This window comes from Oreochromis niloticus, linkage group LG5 (assembly GCF_001858045.2).
Source record: "Oreochromis niloticus isolate F11D_XX linkage group LG5, O_niloticus_UMD_NMBU, whole genome shotgun sequence".
Taxonomy (NCBI): Eukaryota; Metazoa; Chordata; class Actinopteri; order Cichliformes; family Cichlidae; genus Oreochromis; species Oreochromis niloticus.
Genome location: NC_031970.2, coordinates 34432090 through 34454943, shown reverse-complemented (window position 1 = coordinate 34454943; position 22854 = coordinate 34432090). Strand labels below are relative to the sequence as shown.

The 22854-nt window shown below is 43.1% G+C and overlaps 1 protein-coding gene across 1 annotated transcript in view; it reads left to right on the top strand.

Annotated features, from left to right (window-relative positions):
• ldlrad2 (low density lipoprotein receptor class A domain containing 2) overlaps positions 1 to 22134 on the top strand; it is a 45434-nt gene extending 23300 nt beyond the window's left edge. Inside the window, exons 3-5 of the mRNA XM_013266971.3 lie at positions 13121 to 13270; positions 13413 to 13553; positions 17782 to 22134. Of these exons, the coding sequence (XP_013122425.1) occupies positions 13121 to 13270; positions 13413 to 13553; positions 17782 to 18062 (572 nt within the window). The 3' untranslated portion in view covers positions 18063 to 22134. The remainder of the gene's footprint in view (positions 1 to 13120; positions 13271 to 13412; positions 13554 to 17781) is intronic.
• Positions 22135 to 22854: the final 720 nt, after the last annotated feature.

Here is a 22854-nt window from a genome sequence, read left to right as displayed (position 1 = left end):
TTAGGATGTAGGTATCTATGAATAATAACTATTATGCATACTCATATATTTATATAACCAACTAATTTCTTGCGATACCACAATTTGTCAAAATGTGGACATAAGAAAACTGTCACTAATGAAGAAACATCAGTGGCTGTCCTAGCTGCATTCAGCAAGAGCCCACACCGTAGCACTCGCCGCATGTCACTGGAGAGTGGCATTAGTCGAACATCCCTTCGGCGGATATTAGCTACTCACAAATGGCACCCTTACAAATTCCAGCTACTGCAGCATCTCAACGAGGATGACCCAGATCGGCGCACAGAATTTGCAGAATGGGCAAAACAAAAATTGGAACAGGACCCTCAGTTCACGCAGAAGATTTTGTTCAGTGATGAAGCAAACTTTTATGTGAATGGTGAAGTTAACAAACAAAACCACCGCTATTGGTCTGACACTAACCCACATTGGATGGATCCCTCCAAGACTGTTGGAACAACAAAAGTGATGGTTTGGTGTGGTATATGGGGAACAACGATAGTGGGTCCATTCTTCATCAATGGAAACCTCAAGGCCACTGGATATTTGAAATTGCTACATGATGATGTGTTTCCCTCTTTATGCACTGAAGCTGGCACGTTCCCTGAGTTTTTCCAGCAAGATGGTGCACCACCACATTATGGGTGCCAGGTCTGAGCATTCCTAGATGAACAGTTTCCTGGAAAGTGGATTGGTCGTCGTGGGCCAGTTGAATGGCCCCCAAGGTCTCCCGATCTGACCCCCTTAGACTTTTATCTTTGGGGTCATCTGAAGGCAATTGTCTATGGTGTGAAGATACGAGATGTGCAGCACCTGAAACTACGGATACTGGATGCCTGTGCTGGCATTTCTCCTGCGGTGTTGCTATCAGTGTGTGAAGAGTGGGAGAAGAGGGTTGCATTGACAATCCAACACAATGGGCAGCACATTGAACACATTTTATAAGTGGTCAGAAACTTGTAAATAACTCATGAAAGAATAAAGTTACATTGAAACCAAGCACACCATTGTTTTTCTTGTGACATTACCAATAAGTTTGATGTGTCACATGGCCCTCTTCCTATTGAAAAAAACAAAAGCTGTATCCAAGATGGCCGACTTCTAAATGGCCACCATGGTCACCACCCATCTTGAGGAGTTTGCCCCCTCACATATACTAATGTGCCACAAACAGGACTTTAATATCACCAACCATTCCCATGTTATTACGGTGTATCCATATAAATGGCCCACCCTGTAGTTCACTAGTCTATGTATCACTTCTTAACCTACTAAGTGAACCGGACAAGATGATGGTAACAGAAACGCATGCTTAAAAATACTGTTTGATCTTCATGAGCTTCATTGCATGTGTGTATGTGTTAGTAGGATTAATGCATTTTTCTGTTTGTGTAATTTTTGTGTACCTCTCCTCTTTGTGGTGCTCCAGACACTTTTCAATTCTCGACGCAAGGCAGTCGATTTTTCTTCCCAGTTTTCCAAACCCAAATTTCATTCCCACACTAAATCAGCCTTCCTCCATGTTCTCCCCTGCTCCTTCCACTGTGGTCTCATCTCATCTCTCCCCCTTGCAGCAGTCCAGTGAGAGTCAGTTGTCTTTCAGCTTTGTCCTGTGTTTTCCACTGTCTCATCTTGCCATTTTGCTCCAAAAGTGGCAAATGTCCAACTCGGGCAGTCTTTTCAAAGGTCCATTCACACACAGTAAAGTTGCAGCTCGTTGGAAATGCACATCCATCCATCCAGTCATGATGATGCCATTTTTCTCCTTGCTGTCGCTGTCCTGCACAGCTGTTGCTGCTGCTGCTGGACCTTTTCTTCACTGCTCAGGATACTGCTGTGAGCTCTTGATATCCATCGTTGTTCTGGAACTGCATTTCTTGTCTTCAGGGAGAGATTCTTGGAGCTTGTTTTCTCAGGGTGACAAACACATGGAAGTTAAGCTGTAAAATAATTCAGCCAAAACTTGGCTTGAGTGTTTTTAATGATGTTAACCTATAATTTTCTTCCGACTGCTGCACGTGGAAAATTGATCCGGGTCTGCTCTTCACCTGCAAGTGACACACTGAGACATTTTGATCATTGTTCTCACTGCTTAAAACAACACGTCTCCTCTCTCTACTTCTGAAACTCCCCTTTCTTAAAAACCCAGAGAGTGAGACTGTAGTTGCCCTACGTTGAAAAACCACCAAACCCTCTTCCTAATTTTGCTTATTTCATCAACAATTCTGTTAAAAAGAAATTTTTTGTGTGTCCACCCTAGGGGAGCTGGTGGCCTGCAGTACCACCCTCTCCCGCTAGTTGGAAACAACTTTTACACACATTTCTACACTCCTCTCTTTTTTTTTTTTGTCCTGGTTTTTGTTCCCCATTTTCAACATTTTGAACCCCATTTTTCTCTGTTTAACACACACACATCAACCTATTAACTCACTTGTTCAACATTTCTTTTCCTTTCTCCCCATCTCACACAGCCATTCTCTGCAATCTTACACACCACACATTTACTCAGTTCTTACCATACAGTCACACATTGAGTTTTGTCCCTGGCCGCCTGGTGGAGCGCTTGCCGCAGCCGCCTCTCGAGCCGCTAATCCGGCTCCGCTAGCTGCTCCTTGAATCTAGATTCTCTTTTACTGCACAAGACGTCTTTCGTGAGGTTCCTTGCCTTCTACGGACCAAGGACCGAACACCGCCACCCCCAGTCTCCCTTGAAGAAGTTAGGATCTTTTAGAAGACGCTAGGGATGTCACTCGATGTCACTCCTTCGGAGCTCTTGCCCTGGAAGGTCGTAACACGTTCACCTTCTTGAGCTCCCTGAAGGCCGCAACACGCTCACTTCCTTGGCCAGACACAAAACTCTCGTGGCTTGTTATAAGTTATCTATCACTCACCCATCTGCAGGAGTCCCCTCAAAGTTGATGGTCTCGGTGGTGGCTGAAACACACAGCTCCGTGACTCCTCCATTTCCTTTGCTTCAACAGCTGGTAGGACAAAGGTACCTTTTTCCTCAGGGGTGATCAGCCCGTCCACGGAACCGTTGTTCAGCGACCACACGGACCATCCCATCCTCGTCGCCATTTTGTTGTGGAAGTTTTCCATTAAATAAAGCCTGCAGATGATCGGTGAGCGGTAGCTAACATTCTTTAATCAAAGCACACAAAAAACAGACAACCAAGCTTGATGGAGCCCCTGCATGACCGCGGGACAGACGGTCAGCAGGGTCTCACTGAGCCTAACATGGCTCTCAGTTAAACACCTTCTCCAGGAACAAAAGGCAGTACACAGCTGTTTCACACCTTAAGGTTCACACTCCCTTGCTACCTCCCAGAGTCCTCAAAGAGACAAAGGATTCTTCCTGTGGAGCTGTCTGCTTCCCCCCAACTTCCTTACTAGACCCCCACCATTTGTCTTACTGTATGAGTGTGAACATGTTAAAATCCAGTGGCACCAAGGCATTATTCATTCATTTCATTCATTTATTTGTTCATTTCAGGCACAACAAAATACATATGTTGAACATAAAGTGCACAAAACAAAAAAAAACAAACAAAAATTACCTGAAAAGGAGTGGGACGAAGAAAACTTATTAAATCCCACCCCTATACTCACTCATCAACAAAAACAATAAGCTTCCCACAGCTACGCCCATCGTTGCAAAGCATCATACATATACATACATACATATATATCTACACACACATGGACATATATGTACATACATACACGCACACTTTTTTTTTTTTTTTTTTTTGAATATATACCAGCAATGGTAAGAGAAAAGACATTACAGAGCACACTAACACCATTATTGAGTATACTGTGACCAGACCAACTGCTTGTAGAGGAATTTAAATCTATGAATATTTTTGCATTGTTTCAGTTGTAAACTCAGACTGTTCCAGATTTTCACACCACATACAGACACACAAAAACCTTTACGGGTTGTTCGAATTCTGGGTAATTTGAATTTTCCGAAGCCTCTCACATTATAACCTCTTTCTCGAATTTCAAATATAGTTTGTAAATTTGCAGGTAGAAGTTTATTAAAAGCTTTGTATAAGATTATGGTTGTATTGTAATTAACCAGATCCTGGAATTTAAGTAACTTATTAGTTAGTCCAAAGGTGAGGTAGAGAGTAGTGGGTAACAGGCTGAAGGGGACTGCAGAAACTTTAACTGTCAGGTTAAGTATTATTTCCCATATGACGTCGCCTTGCACGAAGGGTATTAGTTATACAATAAAACAATGTGATTAATACATAAGTAAAAGATATTCCTATACACCTGAGTGCCCAGCCCCGGACACTCAGGTATGCACCGATGCCTGAGGGCATCAGCCACCAGCAGGGAGTGTGGTGAGGGGAGATAGGCCTCCATACTTTGGAGGGTCTGAGGTGGAGTCTTAGACTTGACCTGACAAATAGATGCAGACAAACAGGCGCACACAGACACAAACGTGTATTCCCACCCTCATGCACACATATAAAAATACTCAGCACTCACCCAACGTTGAGACAGACAGAAATGGACACTGGACACACAATCACACTCGCCAAACATACTCTATACCCCAGGTCCAGGTACCCTCACCCCCAGAGGGGGAAACTGCACCTAGACCCAGGAGATGTTAGCCTTTCCCTGGAGGTGGAGACAAGCAGACCGCCCCCGGCTCCGCAGCAGCAGGGAGGCCCCGCATCCCAGACCACAATCGGACGGCCAACACCTCCTCCCAGCCCCACCACCTAACAGAGAAAAGGGGTGTGTGAAGACCCCATACTTCCCTCCTCCCGCTCATGTGTAGTGTTGCTGCGTGCTGTTCTAAAGTGCCTTACAAACACGGGAGTGCATGGTGCTGCTGCCAGAGAGCAGCAGGCGTCAGCACAGCCCCTCCTGAGAACCCTCAATGTCTACATGTATTTAAAATTGAGAGGTGGGCACCCACGCCAGAGGTGAGGTTGAATACACAGATCATCCCCCGACCCCAAGGCCCTATATGTATGTGTTATGAGAGTGTGAGTAATGTGGATGTCTAGGTTGTGGAATAAAATTGAGGCACAGGCGCTCAGAAGGGGACAGAGGGGGTACTACAAGGTCATTAAGATAAGATGGGGCCTGATTATTTAAGACCTTGTATGTGAGGAGCAGGATTTTGAATTCTGGATTTAACAGGAAGCCAATGAAGGGAAGCCAATACAGGAGAAATCTGCTCTCTCTTTCTAGTCCCTGTCAGGACTCTTGCTGCAGCATTTTGGATCAGCTGAAGGCTTTTCAGGGAGTTTTTAGGACATCCTGATAATAAAGAATTACAGTAGTCCAGCCTGGAAGTAATAAATGCATGAACTAGTTTTTCAGCGTCACTCTGAGACAGGATATTTCTAATTTTAGAGATGTTGCACAAATGGAAGAAAGCAGTCTTACATATTTGTTTAATATGTGCGTTGAAGGACATGTCCTGGTCAAAAATGACTCCAAGGTTCCTCACAGCATTACTGGAGGCCAAGGTAATGCCATCCAGAGTAAGAATCTCGTTAGATACCATATTTCTAAGATTGTCAGGGCTGAGTACAATAACCTCAGTTTGATCTGAATTAAGAAGCAGAAAGTTAGCGGCCATCCAGGTCTTTATGTCTTTAAGACATTCCTGCAGTTTAACTAATTGGTGTGTGTTACCTGGCTTCATGGATAGATAGAGCTGCGTGTCATCTGCATAGCAGTGAAAATGTATGCTATGTCTTCTAATGATGCTGCCTAAGGGAAGCATGTATAATGTAAACAGAATTAGTCCTAGCACTGAACCCTGTGGAACACCATAATTGACCTTAGTGGGTGAAGAGGACTCTCCATTTACATGTACAAATTGGAGTCTATTAGATAGTGTTAAGGGTTCAATGTTGAGAGAGGAATCCATAAATAACCACAGATCCAGGCGTGTGCAATTTAGACGGCATTTTAATGAACACATGTGTGAGTTCAACAACCCAATCAGTATTGAACTCTCTTTACCATATTCAGACAACGGTTTTATGGGGTTAAGATAGTACAGCCCCCTTTTCTGTTGCTAGGCAGATTTAAACAAAGCATACGTCACTCCAAAACCACACTGACTCTTAACATAGTCTAAAACAGAACATCTTCTTCGGGTCGACGCCAAGCGCTTCCTGTCTCCATCCTGCCCAGGCTTATCTTCCTGGAACATCAGGTGCACTTCCTGTACAAAATGTCACTCATGCACAACTTTGCAGTCATAAACTCTTACCTACTAAATGAGTCTATCTGTGTGTGCGTACACGTGCGAGGGCGCGTGCATGCTGTGTACTGCGTACGTGTCATGACCTCTCACTATTTGTGTCTGTATGTGTATGTCTCGCCCTTAAATGCTCTCACATCTCACCCGTTACACTTCTGACCTTTCACCAGAACAGAGGCTCATCCTTACATATAATAACCTAACTGGAACTATATATGTAATCTACTGAATAAATGTTTTAATCAAAAGCCTCTACTAAAAGCTTAAATCAAAGATAAATGCATAATAAACACCCTACTCTTTGGCTTGCACTCACTCTGCTTTCGGTTTCACTTCTGCAAAACCTGCCTTGCAGACGCATTTCCTGTCAGCCTGCAGTCAGCTTCTCACCCACTGAAGACTTCAGTATAAAAATACAAAACATTCAAAAACCTTTAAATTATAGATTCAACTCAACAATTTAAAGTGGTTCTTACTGGACCTATAATAAAGACTTATATAATACCAATATATTTGAACATCTGAATGCATCTGAATGCAACATCACTCTCAATCATGAAATATTAATGATGATTATACTAATAGCAGCAAATAATAGCAGGAAAATATTTCTATTCTTCACACTCAGAGAGGGGTTTAAGATTTAATTTGTTTAATTTGAAATGGGTTTTACTAGGATTTTATAACTATTGGGGTTGTTTGATAATCTAGATATAGTAAAACTGAGGATTTGTTAAAAGAAAGGATTAAAATGAACTGAATTAGGTTTAGAAGATAAATTGCTGGTGTTAATAAGAAGTTGTACACCAAATTTAGAGGGAAACTGTGGGAATAAAGGATATGCTTTGGGGAAAAATAGTGAACATTTTATGAGAAGAAAATGTGGGATCTCTTTTTGATTTTTAGAATAAAGTTGTTATAATGTAGGCTTTAGAAACAGATAGTAAATAGATTTATTTCTAGGGTAGAGGAGAGCTTTTATGAGGATGTTAAAAGTCTCGCTGACTCAAATGAATAATATTGGAGATTATATATGTAGAAATGATTTTTTCATACACATTGCATTTTTGTGCCTTTAACGGAGTTGTGGCTCAGAGAGTCGTCTCTTGAGGGTCACAAACTTTTGGTTAACGTTATAATTAGCCAATCTACTGTGAGAATGACCTGAGTTATTGAAGGATTGCACACGCTTACAGACATATAGAGTTCATCCACACAGGACAGTATTGGTTTGAGGCCTAGGGCCTGAAATTCCTGTAGCGTTTAACTGAATTTGAGCTGGCCCTGTAACAAGTGACAGACAAGAGGAACCGAATAGGAGTTTGGTTGTAACTAAACTGTGTGACATGTAAAATATGGAGATAACACATGCAGCTCTAAATTAGTCTTATTACATAAAATGCAGCTACAGAATAACAAATGCTTGTTGAAGTAACCAAGTTGTTGTTTAAAACAGAAGCAAAGGGAGAAAGCTTATATAGTTTGGTTAAGTCTGATAAAGTATAAATTAGAGTGTATCATTACATTAAGAGCAGCAAAATGAAATAAAATGATATATTAAAACAGGGTATAACACAGGAAATGTGGGTTCTGAAATGCTGTTAGAGTTCAGCTTTTAGCTATGATGAAGTTTATCTAGGAGCAATTAACTATGTGTTTACACGTAATGATTAAAGTGGTTGTTTTTTCTTTGATCCTTTAGTAGAATAAGTAGTTTTCTTGTGATAGGTGACTTTAGATGAGAGGCGCCTGCAGCAGCAGCGACAGTTTTGTGCATAGGATGTTGGTGATCAGATAAGGAACCAACAGGAAGCCTGCAGAGACGTGCAAGCAGTGCTTTAAGAGTTTTACAAAGGCTGAGTAATGTTACGAATACAAATACACAATTAGGTTCATGTTTTGAGTAATATTAGGTTGAATCAGGTTTGAATAAAGAGAACCACTGAGGAACAGAGTAAGTTAGAGCCATAGGAGGAGAAGGTGTTTTCTATCCTTTGCAGGCGGCCTGATTTCCACTAGAGAGGGACCCAGGAAAGGGATAGACCACTGGAGATTCACAAGTGTAGGGGGTCTCTCACCGGGTATGAGTGGGTTCAGGGGTGAGGGAGGAGTGCTGATTGAGTTCTGCTCGCACTCTTATTCTCTCATGCCCCCGATCAACTTTAGGCTCGCTGATACTTTGGTGTGATTAACCTTAAGCATGAGTGTTCTCAGGTGGGAGCGGGCCTTTTATTATTAAGACCACCTAGATGACATGAGTTTGTCTGGTTCGCTAAATCACAGAATGCCGAGAGAGGGTCAGAGTGGGAAAAGTGATCCTAATGTCCATGACGTCAGGGGTGGACAGGGAAGCAGCTGAATGGGCCAAGGAGTGACCCAACATAATGTATGGCGACCTCTGGTGGTCCAGAGGTCGAGCGAGGGAGTGTGAAGAATAGAAATATTTTCCTGCTATTACTTGCTGCTATTAGTATAATCATCATTAATATTTCATGATTGAGAGTGATGTTGCATTCAGATGCATTCAGATGTTCAAATATATTGGTATTATATAAGTCTTTATTATAGGTCCAGTAAGAACCACTTTAAATTGTTGAGTTGAATCTATAATTTAAAGGTTTTTGAATGTTTTGTATTTTTATACTGAAGTCTTCAGTGGGTGAGAAGCTGACTGCAGGCTGACAGGAAATGCGTCTGCAAGGCAGGTTTTGCAGAAGTGAAACCGAAAGCAGAGTGAGTGCAAGCCAAAGAGTAGGGTGTTTATTATGCATTTATCTTTGATTTAAGCTTTTAGTAGAGGCTTTTGATTAAAACATTTATTCAGTAGATTACATATATAGTTCCAGTTAGGTTATTATATGTAAGGATGAGCCTCTGTTCTGGTGAAAGGTCAGAAGTGTAACGGGTGAGATGTGAGAGCATTTAAGGGCGAGACATACACATACAGACACAAATAGTGAGAGGTCATGACACGTACGCAGTACACAGCATGCACGCGCCCTCGCACGTGTACGCACACACAGATAGACTCATTTAGTAGGTAAGAGTTTATGACTGCAAAGTTGTGCATGAGTGACATTTTGTACAGGAAGTGCACCTGATGTTCCAGGAAGATAAGCCTGGGCAGGATGGAGACAGGAAGCGCTTGGCGTCGACCCGAAGAAGATGTTCTGTTTTAGACTATGTTAAGAGTCAGTGTGGTTTTGGAGTGACGTATGCTTTGTTTAAATCTGCCTAGCAACAGAAAAGGGGGCTGTACTATCTTAACCCCATAAAACCGTTGTCTGAATATGGTAAAGAGAGTTCAATACTGATTGGGTTGTTGAACTCACACATGTGTTCATTAAAATGCCGTCTAAATTGCACACGCCTGGATCTGTGGTTATTTATGGATTCCTCTCTCAACATTGAACCCTTAACAATAGATATGATACAAACCACTGCAGTGCAGTACCTGTAATACCTACAGCATGTTCTAATCGCTCTAATAGGATATTATGGTCAACAGTATCAAACGCTGCACTGAGGTCTAGCAGGACAAGCACAGAGATGAGTCCACTGTCAGAGGCCATAAGAAGATCATTTGTAACCTTCACTAAAGCTGTTTCTGTGCTGTGATGAGCTCTGAAACCTGACTGAAACTCTTCAAATAAGCCATTCCTCTGCAGAGGATCTGTTAGCTGTTTGACAACTACTCTTTCAAGGATGTTTGATATGAAAGGAAGGTTGGAGATTGGCCTATAATTAGCTAAGACAGCTGGGTCTAGAGATGCTTTTTAAGTAAAGGTTTAACTACAGCCACCTTGAAGGCCTGTGGTACATAGCCGATTATTAGAGATAGGTTGATCAGATTTAAGGACCTGGAAATGTTCACAGACAGTGTTCTCTGCTACATAAAGCACTGCATAGACACTGTTTGAGTAGACAAATGTATCCGGGTACATCCCAACCAAAAGCCCTGGATGACCCGGGAGGTCAAGCAGCTGCTGAAGGAGAGGAACATCGCTTCCAGGTCTGGCAACAGGGACCACTACACCGCAGCCCGATCCAAGAGATGCATCAGAGAGGAGAAGGGGGACTATAGTAGGAGGATTAAGGACCATCTGGAGAGTAACAACAGCCAGCAGGTGCGGCAGGGCATCCAGCATCTACAAACTATAAGATCAACCTCGGAGCTGCGAAAAGTGACCTGGCGCTGGCAGAGGAGCTGAATATCTTCTTCGCCCGCTTTGAGGCCATAGTACTGGAGGTATTGAAGCCACAGCAGCAACAATGCAGCCCACGGCAGCACCACCCTCACTCTGGAGGAACACGAGGTGAGGCGCACTCTGCAGGCCGTCAACCCAAGGAAGGCGGCGGGTCCTGATGGTATGCCAGGTCGAATATTGAGGGATTGTACAGAACAGCTGGCTGGGATCTTCACCAGGATCGTCAACAAATCCCTCGCACAAGCGACTGTCCCACTCTGCCTGAAGTCCTCCGCCATAGTCCCCTTGCCTAAGAAGCCCCACATCACCGGCCTGAATGACTACAGACCGGTGGCACTCACCCCAGTGGTAATGAAATGCTTTGAGAAGCTGGTCCGCAGACACATCACAGCAGCCCTGCCTCGCAGCCTGGATCCACACTAGTTTGCTTACAGAGCAAACCGGTCTACGGAAGACGCTGTAGCCACAGCACTTCATGCTGCCGTAACACACCTGGAGGGGCATGGGAGCTATGTGCGGATGCTTTTTGTGGATTACTGCTCAGCTTTTAACACCATCCTTCCACACAAACTGGTGGTCAAGCTACAAGACCTGGGGCTTCCATACAGCACCTGCATGTGGATCAACAGCTTCCTCTCGGGCCGTAGACAGAGAGTGACAGTTGGGCATCACACATCCTCAGCCCTGAGTCTCAGCACTGGCTCACCCCAGGGCTGTGTGCTCAGTCCACTGCTCTACTCTCTCACACGACTGCACTCCTCGCCACCAGAGCAACATCTTTGTGAAGTTTGCAGACGACACCACTGTGGTGGGGCTCATCTCCAGGGGTGACGAGTCTGCTTACAGAGGTTGAGCAGCTGTCGTCATGGTGTAAGGCCAATAACCTCCTCCTCAACACTTCAAAAACCAAAGAACTCATAATAGACTTCAGAAGGAAAAAGGCAGAGATCCAACCACTATTCATTAATAGGGGCTGTGTTTCACTTCCTGGGAGTCAACATAGAGGAGAACCTTTCCTGGAGTGCGAACACCTCTGAGCTGCTGAAAAAGGCCCAACACAGACTTCCTGAGAATTCTCAGGTGGAATAACATCACACAGAGACTGCTGGTGTCCTTCTACAGAGCCACCACTGAGAGTGTACTAATCTACTGCATATGCATTTGGTACACTAGCTGCACAGTGGATCAGAGGAAAGCACTCCAAGGGATCATTAACACCGCCCAAAAGATCACTGGCTGCCCTCTCCCCACATTGGAAGATCTACACAACACCCGCTGTCTTAAAAAAGCCCAAAACATCATAAAAGACACCTCACACCCTGGCCACTCCCTGTTTGAACTGTTGCTCTCAGGCAGACGGTACAGAGCAATGAGTACAAGGACAAATAAATGGTAAATGGCCTGTATTTATATAGCGCTTTCTAGTCCCTAAGGACCCCAAAGCGCTTTACATATCCAGTCATTCACCCATTCACGCACACATTCACACACTGGTGATGGCAAGCTACGTTGTAGCCACAGCCACCCTGGGGCGCACTGACAGAGGCGAGGCTGCCGGACACTGGCGCCACCGGGCCCTCTGACCACCACCAGTAGGCAACGGGTGAAGTGTCTTACCCAAGGACACAACGACCGAGACTGTCCGAGCCGGTGCTCGAACCGGCAACCTTCCGATTACAAGGCGAACTCCCAACTCTTGAGCCACGATCGCCCCATAGACTCAAACACAGCAATAACAATAACACGACTGAATGCTGCTACTAAAAAATGTCCATCATGCCACTCTTGAATTGATGCACTATGCACTGACTGAAGCATGTATGTGGGAATGTATGTGAATATGTGCTCATACTATTCTTATTAGCACTTTAAGTATTTTATTTATTGATTTTATTGAATTTTGTTTTATTTATATTTTCATATTTTTATTTTGTATGCACTGATCGGGGACCACTTTTAATTTCGTTGTACCTGTGACAACGGCAATAAAGATTCTGATTCTGATCTTTGAGTGAACTTGGCTCTCTCTTTTTTGTTCTCCCTGTCAAATGCAGCAGCAGGACCTTTAGCTGCAACACACTGAGACACAAACTGCACCCACACAGTTTGTGTTTGTTGAGCTGATAGAAACGCCGTGTTTGAAATTACCTGACACAAAAAATGTTACTCCCTTTACGTTCACTCCTCTTCTGTAGGGCTAGTTAGATGCTGAAGTACCACAGCTTACAGACAGTTGCAGTCGTTCCAGTGCTGTGGCATAAACCAAACAAAGAATTTTAAAAATGTCACACTTTTAACCCCTGACTTTGGCAAAATTCTAATGGGTTTGATGTTTGACGCATTCAACTCAAATCCATCAAACCAAAATTAACAAGTCTGTCAGGGAGTAAAAGTAAAAAGAAGTCAGGAAAAAAACTACTAAGTAAAGTACAGATACCTGAAAAATGTTCTTAGGTACAGTAAGGAAGTATTTGTACTTGGTACTTCCCACCTCTGACCATACCTACAATACCATGTGCTGTTATCTGCACAAGGTAGAATTGCATGCACTGAATGTGTGTGTCAGTATTCAGTGGCAGTTGTCTGCCCACTACCAAAGTAATCCTTCTTTTTCACTGTCTTTATTATCTTCTTCTTCCTTCAGGTTTTAACCAATCAGATTGCAGCAATGAGCCTTACTTCACTTGCAGGAATGGAAAGTGCATCCCTCTGAGTTTGGTGTGTGATGAAAAAGGCATTGATAACTGTGGGGATGGAAGTGACCTGGAGGAAAACCTCACCACAGGCTGCAAAGGTCAGTTAGGCTGATACTTACTTAATTAGGACATTTGAGGATTTTGGAATACTGTAAACAATTTAAGAAATGTATTGTAAAGTCTAACAGTGAAACACCATTTGTAATATTTAATAGCTGACCCAAATCTGTCCTTCTTCAGGAGGTCAACTTTTACCTCCTGAACCTTCACCAGCAATTGCAACCTCTCCTCATCCCTTTCTGAGTCCACCCACTGTGCCCTTCCTGACACGTACGAACTGTGGAGCACCGATTGGTCCTCCCAGTCCTGAGTCGGTAGCAGGTACGTAAACTTGCACAAAGACAGCGCTTACACCCTGCAGTCAGTTGGCTGCTAAATAACAAAATTCAGTTGCACTCAAAAGTAGTCCGATAAAATTTCTTCAGTCATTGTTTCACACGAGATCATTATCAGATGTGACGTGGCCAGTAGGGGTGACTGTGGAGGTGTCAGACTGTTTCAAAGCCTTGTTACAATTCTGCCACAATTGCTTTATATGTTACAGCGTTTTACAAAGCCTTGGCCATCACTACGGATCTCTGTCTAGAGGAGCAGACTACTTGCTTTCAGTGGTCAGAATTTCATTTATATACTTAATTTATTGTGGAGAAGTAAGTTATAGCAAATATCTACAGAGCAACATAATCATAGTCAAAGTGACCATTCAGTTGGATATTTTTTGAAATAGTGGAGGATTTTTTAAAAATGTATTTTGTCCCTTTGTTCATATTCAGATATACTTTTAAGGAACTCTCTGCAACGGGAAGATAAAGAGAGGCTCTAAAGTGCTGATGGATGGTCCGGCAATCTGTGGTTTATGACTTTTTGTCAGCATTTGTTTGGTAGAGGACTCAATCACAGGACTCAGAAGCTTAGGGAGAAGGTGAAGGGTTTATTTGTGATATTGCACCAGGTGAACATATATACATATATACAGTGGGATAAGAAAACACTGGGCTCCAGGGAGTCCAAGGGTGAGAGAAAGGTCTGAGGCAGGCACCCACATTAGTTCTTCTTTACTCCGTCCGTGACTCACTCAAGCAGTCTGATCCAAAACGCTCACCCTCACTCACACACACCCACAGAGGTCCAAGCGGCAGGGGAGACAGGCAGGGGATCCGGGAAACCTGTACACAGGCGAAAAGACGTCAGGGAGAAACTCTGAGAAATCTCAAGGAAAAGATGCTCAAGAGGCTGGGCTACACTGACGCTATTTAGTACAACAATCCAGCGAGGAAGAAGAGTTTCCTGCCATCTTAAGTGGTCTGCCAGGGTAATCACTCACCATGAGAAGCCAGAGTAGGATTAGCATGAATGAGCAACAGGTGTGCGTTGAAGGTGGGTTCAGAGGCAGGGGAGCAAGGTCCAGCTCCGCCCTGGTGGGAGAGGCGAAGGCAAAAAACACACCACACATTCTCCGGATCCTGAGAATCATGACACTTTTTTTTATGAATGGATGACCAATGGGCAGGACATTTCCAAGTCCATGGACCCTGTTGTTTATTACTGTATTGTTGACTATTGTATTTTTGTGAGATGGGTCTTCCCCACCACACACATAAATGAATGCACTTTTTCCACTGTTGGTATTTTTATTTACAGTTTTTCTCGATTGCTTAAACACATTTCTTGAAACTATCCCTCGAATTCTCAAAACAGTAAACACACATCCATAACGTCTCACCCAATTTCCCAAACATCTTATTTTCAGGTCAAAATGAAGCTCTACACCCAAAACCATTCACTCTTGCTGAAAAACCAAAGTTTGCCCCCAGACATCACACACAAGGCCTCAAACACACGTGTGTAAGACAACAGTCTTACACATTGGTGCAATAAATTAAAAACAATATTTCCAAAACCGGCAAGTTATGTTGCTTGTGGTTCTTCCCCTCAAAAACCTTTTCACATTATGAACACAAAAGACCCAATGTACATATAGTGGCACATTTTTATTCATGGATCATACAGTACACACACACCAAAAACATTATTCCACCTCAGCATCCTGTCTGTGGTCTTGGTCCGGCCAGATAATCTCATCCACATCACAGGCTGTATTGGCCCTAGCCAGGCAGTGGTGGTAAAATCCTCTGGCATGCCTGATCCACCCCTGGCATGCATCTACTGATATGTCTAGGCAGGCTTCTTCCACAGCCTGGAGGAGGTGAACACAGACACGTCGTACACTTTCCACTGCCATGCTGAAAATAACTCCTCTATCGGGTTAAGAAAGGGAGAGTATGCAGGCAGAAAGATGTTAGACAACCTTGGGTTATTGGTAAACCAGTCATGAACCATAGCAGCACGATGGAAGCTGACGTTACCCCAAACAAGCTGCTCTGGCTGTGCTGGTTCTCTGTAGTTCAGCTGGAACATATGTTGTCTTAGTCCATCAAGAAAAGCAAGGAGAAGTATAGTGTTATAGGGTCCTAGAATGGCATGGAGGTGGAGCACCCCTCGTTGGCTGATGGCTGCTCACAGAGTGGCATTCTGACCAGGGACATTTACAATAGCCCAATTATGCTCCTCCACCTCCTCCCTGGTGTCCTAGACCTCCTCCTCCTCTTCCTTTGCATCTCTTTGGATCCATTGTTTCAACCCTGAATGAGCTGACTTTGGCCTTTTTAACTATCTGTGACCAAGTGGTCGGCGGGGTTCTACAAGAATTGAGAAAGAAATTGACAACGCCACCTGGGGGGGAAAGGCTAGCCCCCAGGAAATACAAACTGAAAGAAAAAATAAAATGTAATTAGGACAATTACGTTCGCACAGGTTCAGGGATGCACGGTGAGGCCGGTTCAAATATGAACACAGTTTGATTTATTATATAACATAAAAAAACAACAACACACTGAATGTCTAAAACAGCGTCCCAAAGTACAAAGAAGAATATATATATACAACCGGGGATTACCAGCAGCAGTGGACCAAAACAAAACCACACAAAGGAAACCTACTACAGTCTTTTCACCTGGTGCTGTACAACAAAAGAAGCGTGGAAAACGACCCACCACCTACGGTCCCACAGCCGCTGATAGATCCTCCATCCACTACAATAAAAATACAGAACATACACATTAAAAGGTGAAAAACATGGGACACAAACAGGCTCTCAACCTACAAAAAAAGAAAGAAACAATTAAAGAAAGACCAAGGTCTGTGATACAACACACCCCGATATACACCACAGAGCACTGGTTAGAAATACTTTCGCTCGGCGAACCAGCCCACAGCTGGTGCTGGGTCCGATTGTCCTTGGTCTGCTCGGTCTCATGCAACTTCCCACAGCTGGGAGAAAGGGGAGAGGCAGTACCAGTTTGTATAACCAGCCCAATATACAGCCGAGAATCGCCCCGGCCAGCCACGAAAGCAGGAGCGAACGATAGTCCAAGAGGGCGTGGCAAGGCAAGCTACAAGGAAAAAACCGGGCCGCCGACAGATTAACTGTAATATAACCAAAACAACACAAAACAAAACAGGGCAAAACAAAATCAAACAAACAAGATCAACAAAACAAGACAGCAGCAGAGCAGGCGCCCGACTCTCTACGTAACCAAAGCAGGCGGTTGGTCCCCGAGAGGGCACGGCAGCAATCAAACCCTACAAATAAGAAAAAGGCAAAACTAACCTTAATCTTCTTTAATTTACAAAACTAGCAGCTATAAAATAAGCGGCTTACCCCAGAACTTGGAGGCGCTGTACTGCACGGCGGATGCACTCATGCGTCTCCTCACCACGGCTGGAGCAAAGGAAAGAAAAACAGCCGCACTGTAGCGGGCCGCAGAAATATAACTACTAATTGCCGACGTTAGGGAGAAATCAGAAATCGAAGGGGAGGCCTACCTGTAGCAATCACACGACCTGATCGCCTCAGTAATTTAACCAACAAGCCAGCGTCTACCGCTGTATCGCACCAGAAGCTCGGGAGGAAATAATCCAACGAGAAAACCCAGCTTCCCTTTATACAGGTAAACGCCGCCCTGTAATCAATATACAGGTGGGCTCCTAGTTAACGTAAGCGCGCAGCGGGAGCAAGCACAGGAGAGAGAGAGAGAAAGCAGTAGCGCAAGTGGGGGCGAAAGAGAAAGGAAAAGCGAGTAGCCCCTCCAGCTACATATCCATCAAAGTTTCTGATTGGTGTGTGATACATTTTGACTCCTAGGGTTTCCACTTGGTTAATTGTGTGCTAACTCAGCTAAAGCTGTGCTGATGTGAGTTAACATTATTGAATGCTAGTGCTTTCTAAATGACCTCATGGTGTCAGCTCTGTCAAATGTAGGGATTTGTGTGTAGAGTTTTCAATAACAGTTCACCACATCTGACTCATGTGTTAAAGCAGGGGAATAGTGTTTATAGCTCAGGGACATGGGTGTGCTTTTTGCAAAATAGCATTGTAGTTTTGAAATTTTAGTTCAAAAGATTGGTTATAGTGTTTAAGCAATCGAGAAAAACTGTAACTCTGACTGTCATTTCCAATACAAATAACTATACTTTGTCTTAACTTTAGACTCTCCTGCCTCCTTGTCCCTGTTGGTTCTCTACATCATCATGGGCATGGTGACAGGTGGCATAGTGCTCTGCTGGTGCTTCTGGTCACCTGGCTGCTTCATGTGGAGAATTAGCGCCTGTCGCTTCTTACCCTGCTGCAACTCAGCCTGTGCTTCATGCCAGTTATGCACTCACAGCTGTATCCGCAACAAGGACCACCGACCGGGAAAAGTCACTCCACACACACATGCCAGTGGGACACCGATGGGGACCGCGGTGGTTACTACAGCAGGTGTGTAAAGCAGCAGGACTGTCCAGCAGATCCTGTTTGGTACACAGAGATATGGCATGAACATGAATCATGAATACTGGGTGGTGTGTGGCAATGTGGAGCAGTGTGAGACTCTGGCATGGACAGATCTGATGGAGTCGATTAAATGCATAAACTGTGGTTTGTGTTTTAAATGTAATTACACAGGTGGTGTTGTTTATGTTACTATGAGAAGATAAGGCAGGATAGATTTTGTATCTGCAATTTAGTATGAAAGTATGTGATCAGTGTTTAGTTATATACATGCTATTTTCACTCTGTCTTTGAAGTAACTGTTTAGTCATGCTGTGAAAACGTCGTGTCCACAAAGTATGCTGAGGTCATATACTGAAGAAACAGCAGTGGAGTCGCCCACCTGGTGACAACACCTGTTGGTCCCTTTGAGAAATTCACTTTTCACTCTCCATGCTGACATATTCAATTCAATTCAATTCAATTTTATTTATATAGCGCCAAATCACAACAAAAGTCGCCTCAAGGCGCTTTATATTTTACATACTGTGGGGGGACATAACTAATCCATCCCCTGGTGAATTTGTAATGTTTCTCAGTTCCAAAGAATTGAACAGTCTCTAATAAAATCCAGAAAACCACATAACAAATGTTATAAATTGATTTGGATTTCATTAAGTGGAATTCGTGGTGAACCCGTCCAATGCAGCCAGAATACTGGTTCCCACAGACTGGCTGTGTGCCCATGTACCACACAGATCCTAATCAGTCAGTGAATCAATCAATCAGAGACTGCTAATTCTACTCATTATTTGTATAAAGCACCCCTGTCTGCAGAACCAGTTCCTTCATTCCGACCTATCCACTACAAAGGGTAAGACCAAATAGCTGATAAAGGATGTGAGGGACATGATTGTAGACCTGCACAAGGCTGGAATGGCCTATAAAACCATTAGCAAGTACTAAGTCCTGTTTTTCTTGGGAATCAAATAAGGAAAATTGTGTTTGTTCAGTTAGTTCTTTAAAGTAACAATGCCTCTTGGCAATTAATCTAACACCTCTAAAAGTATGTATGATGCCACATTTTTAAGGAAACAACATTTGTATTTGTGTTGTCTCTTTATTTTGAACATGTTAAATCAGTATAACAACAACAGAAAAAAAGAGACAAACAAACAAAGCAAAACAAAACAATAATAATTATAAATAACTGACATGTTCAAAAAGCAGCAGGAAGAAGTGTAAGCTTATTTAATCCCTCCCCCTCTCCCCCCCGTTAGTAACTAATAGGCTACACCTTTTCTCCCTGTCCATTGTAAATTTTTCCTTACAATTTGTTACATGTATTTGCTTTTATAACTGCAGTAACACATCAAAAGCCTTTTACATTTACAGATATATATACTTATGTAAACATCCGTGTGCACCCACACACACATATATATACACATCCCTGTTGCGAAACTAATGGCGGAGAACACCCAATCACAGCCTTTCCTCCTCCCTGCACTTTGCAAAAACCATAGTTTTGAACCTCTTTTTAAACTGAGTCATGCTTCAGTTCTTCACTTAGTCTGTTCCACAGCTTCAGTCCACACACAGAGATGCAAATGCCTTTTAGTGTTGTATGAACATAGGGATGTTTTACATTTATTTCCCCCCTCTAACTGTATCCCTCTTCCCTTTTAGAAAACAATGAGAATATTGTCAGGAAGTGGGTTATTTATTGCTTTATATGTAATTTGTACAATAACCAGTATTGTGGATTATCCTCATGGCCCTTTTTGCAAAATGAATATTGATGATAGCAAACATTTATAAGCACCAAACCTCTGTTTTCTCTGCCAATACCAAACAGCTTATTCTGCTGGTGACTCTTATTTGGTCTTTTTTTATTGGACTGGATGGTTGAAGTTTGAAAAGAAAAAAAGACACACTGGCAGTTTAACACTTTATTTATTTAATAAAACAAGGAGCTCGGTACTATGTAGAAGAACCACATTCAGCCATAACAGCCAGGGACCTCCTACTCGTGCTGGTCACCAACTTGCCACACACTGCTGTGGGGTGGCCTCCCATTCTTCAGCCAGCATTTGTCGCAAGTCAGCCATTGTGGTTTTGTTGCTCACTGTGGCATGAACAGCACGCCCAAGTGATCCCAAAAGTGGTCAGTGGGGTCAGGTAGGCAGCCCATTCCATCTTCTCCACTCTCAAATTCTGGAAGTAATCTGTGGTAAACCCCACTCTGTCATTTTAGAGAATGGAGTTGGGTTCCAAACTATGGAGATATGGGATTGCCACTGGTCCAGACTGTCATCTCGATCTTTTTGTATTGAGTTTGCGTCCAATGATGACAGGTCTTGTTTTTCCAGTGAGTGAAATGTCAAAGCTGATGGGAACTACTGTGGCCTCAGAGCAATAAGGTTCTGGGTTCAAAACTATCTGGCTGGGATCTTTTTTTTGGAGTTTCCTCGCCATGTGTGCTGACCAGGCGTTTTGGCTCCCACAGTCCAAAGATATGCAATTAGTGGCATTAGGTTAATGGGTGAATCTAACTTGCCTATAGGTGTGCATGTGAGTGTGACTGTTTCTCTGTGTTAGCCCAGTTATCTTGCCCGGCAGAATCTACACTCATCATTGAACATAATGTTCCTCCATATGTTCAGGTTCCAGTGCAAATGCCCCTGACAGTGAAGGGCAGTCACGGCAGGCCTCCAGCAGCCCTATGACACTGGAGAATGGCTCTGTGCAGTCTGTTCAGGATTGTCTGGGTAGAGAGCCATCGGCCACATCATCTCGCAAGCCTTGATTATCAATTTGAAGACTGCCTATGGTGCTGATAGGTGTGAAAATGGGATTCTTATGTTGTTGTCTTCTTGGGACACCTGCTTCACAGCCTGTCTCTGACATCCCCCATTATATGGAAGTTGACCTTCATTTTGGAGATGGTTCTAGGGATCATTCCAAATAATGCTGCAACTTGGTTTTGTGGAACACCAGCTTGAACTTGCCCAATGGCAGGGCCCTATCCAGTCAAAGATGGGATGCTCGGACAGACACCAGCTGACCACTTTAGCAGGGTTCATGTTCGAATGCTGCAGGCACCAATCAGCCACTTGACTGTCAGCACCTGGGATACCAGCAGCTCAAAACAAGGCTCAATAGCAGAATAGGTTGTTTGGGATTGACAGGGAAGATTTGTAAGTTTTGCATGAGTGTAACCTACATACTCAACTCTGCTGCTGCTCAAAACATAAATGCATTTTCCTTACAAATGTGGCACCTTTTAAGGGAAAAGGAGCTTTTCCCAGATTTATTGCAAATAAACGTTGTTCAAATTGTTTTCCATAGTAGTCTTAGACTAGGATGGCTGTTTTGCTGGTCCAGTTTGCTGGTCCAGTACTTTGACCTGAATGCATTATCTCAAGAATTATTTATGGTTTCCCAAAGAAGATTGATGTAGATGAAAGTGACTGACTGGTTGATCTATCAGCACACATCAGGTTCACAGATGTCTCACTGGATGGATATACTGGATTATATTTGTGCATTCATGAATAATTTGGTGATCATCTCAATATCACAAGATAAAAACTATAGTGTGATTGTCATGCCACTTAGCATATACTAGCGTGGTAATATCTGCAGAGGCTGTCTGAAACATGAATTTAACAAATTCAATTGAAGCAGAACACAAAAAGTAAAACTAGGCATGTGGGATCCGGTATCAGGGCAGTCTTCATTCAGTGACAAGGGTGCACTCTATGGATGTTCAGTTTTATTCTGTGTTGTGCTGTGTTTTCTGCATTATGTAATAGATACAGCTAGCAGCACAGCTAGTATAACAAGCAGTTTGTAAATATTTAACTTGTACTTGTTCTGCTTTTTCTGTACGTTTGTTTTTACTTAATCACAAACTATGATTAAGTGACCTTGACCAGATGATGTTTTGGCCTTTCTCTCTCTGACTTGCTTGTCTACCTTCGTCTTGATGTTTAAAACATTATATAAAGTAGAGGCTAGAAGGACTTTGTTTGGTCTAAAACTTACAGGGAAGAATTTATTATTCTTTTGCTAATAAAAGATGTTGTTGGTAACTTACTTATATTTACTTCACCTGGTTCCAGTTTCCATACACAACATGTATGTGTGATGAGGTGCAACTAGACTGTACAATACAGGAGGTATGGAACCTAAAGGCTTTCACTTTGGTTCTATTTAATTCCATTTTATCTTAATTATATAGCATCAAATCACAACAACATTTGCTTCAAGGTGCTTTATATTGTAAGGTAAAGACCCTAGAATAATACAAAGAGAAACAGAGAAAACTCCAACAATCAAATGACCGCCTTTGAGCAAGCACTTTGGCGACAGTGGGAAGAGAAAACTCCCTTTTAACAGGAAGAAACCTCCGGCAGAACCAGGCTCAGGGAGGGGCGGGGCCATCTGCTGTGACCGGTTGGAGTAAGATGAAGACAAAAAGAAGACACACAGAGATTACTAAAAACTAATGATTAAGTGCAGAGTGGTGTGTAAACACATAGTACTGAAAAAGAGAAACAGTGCATCATGGGAATCCCCATGGCCCATTCTACTTTTAAATACTCTAGGTGTCACGGTCCTGGGTCTGTGACCCAGGGTTTTCTGTTTTGTCTTGTTAATCTTTGATTTCTGGATGTCTCTTTGTTTATTCTTATGTTTTGGTTCTGTGTATCCCCTCTAGTGTAGTTGGGTCTCTATGTAAAGCCCACGTCTCTGAGTCTATGTCTTTGCGTGTGTGAGTTTCCTGTTTTACTTTGAAGGTCC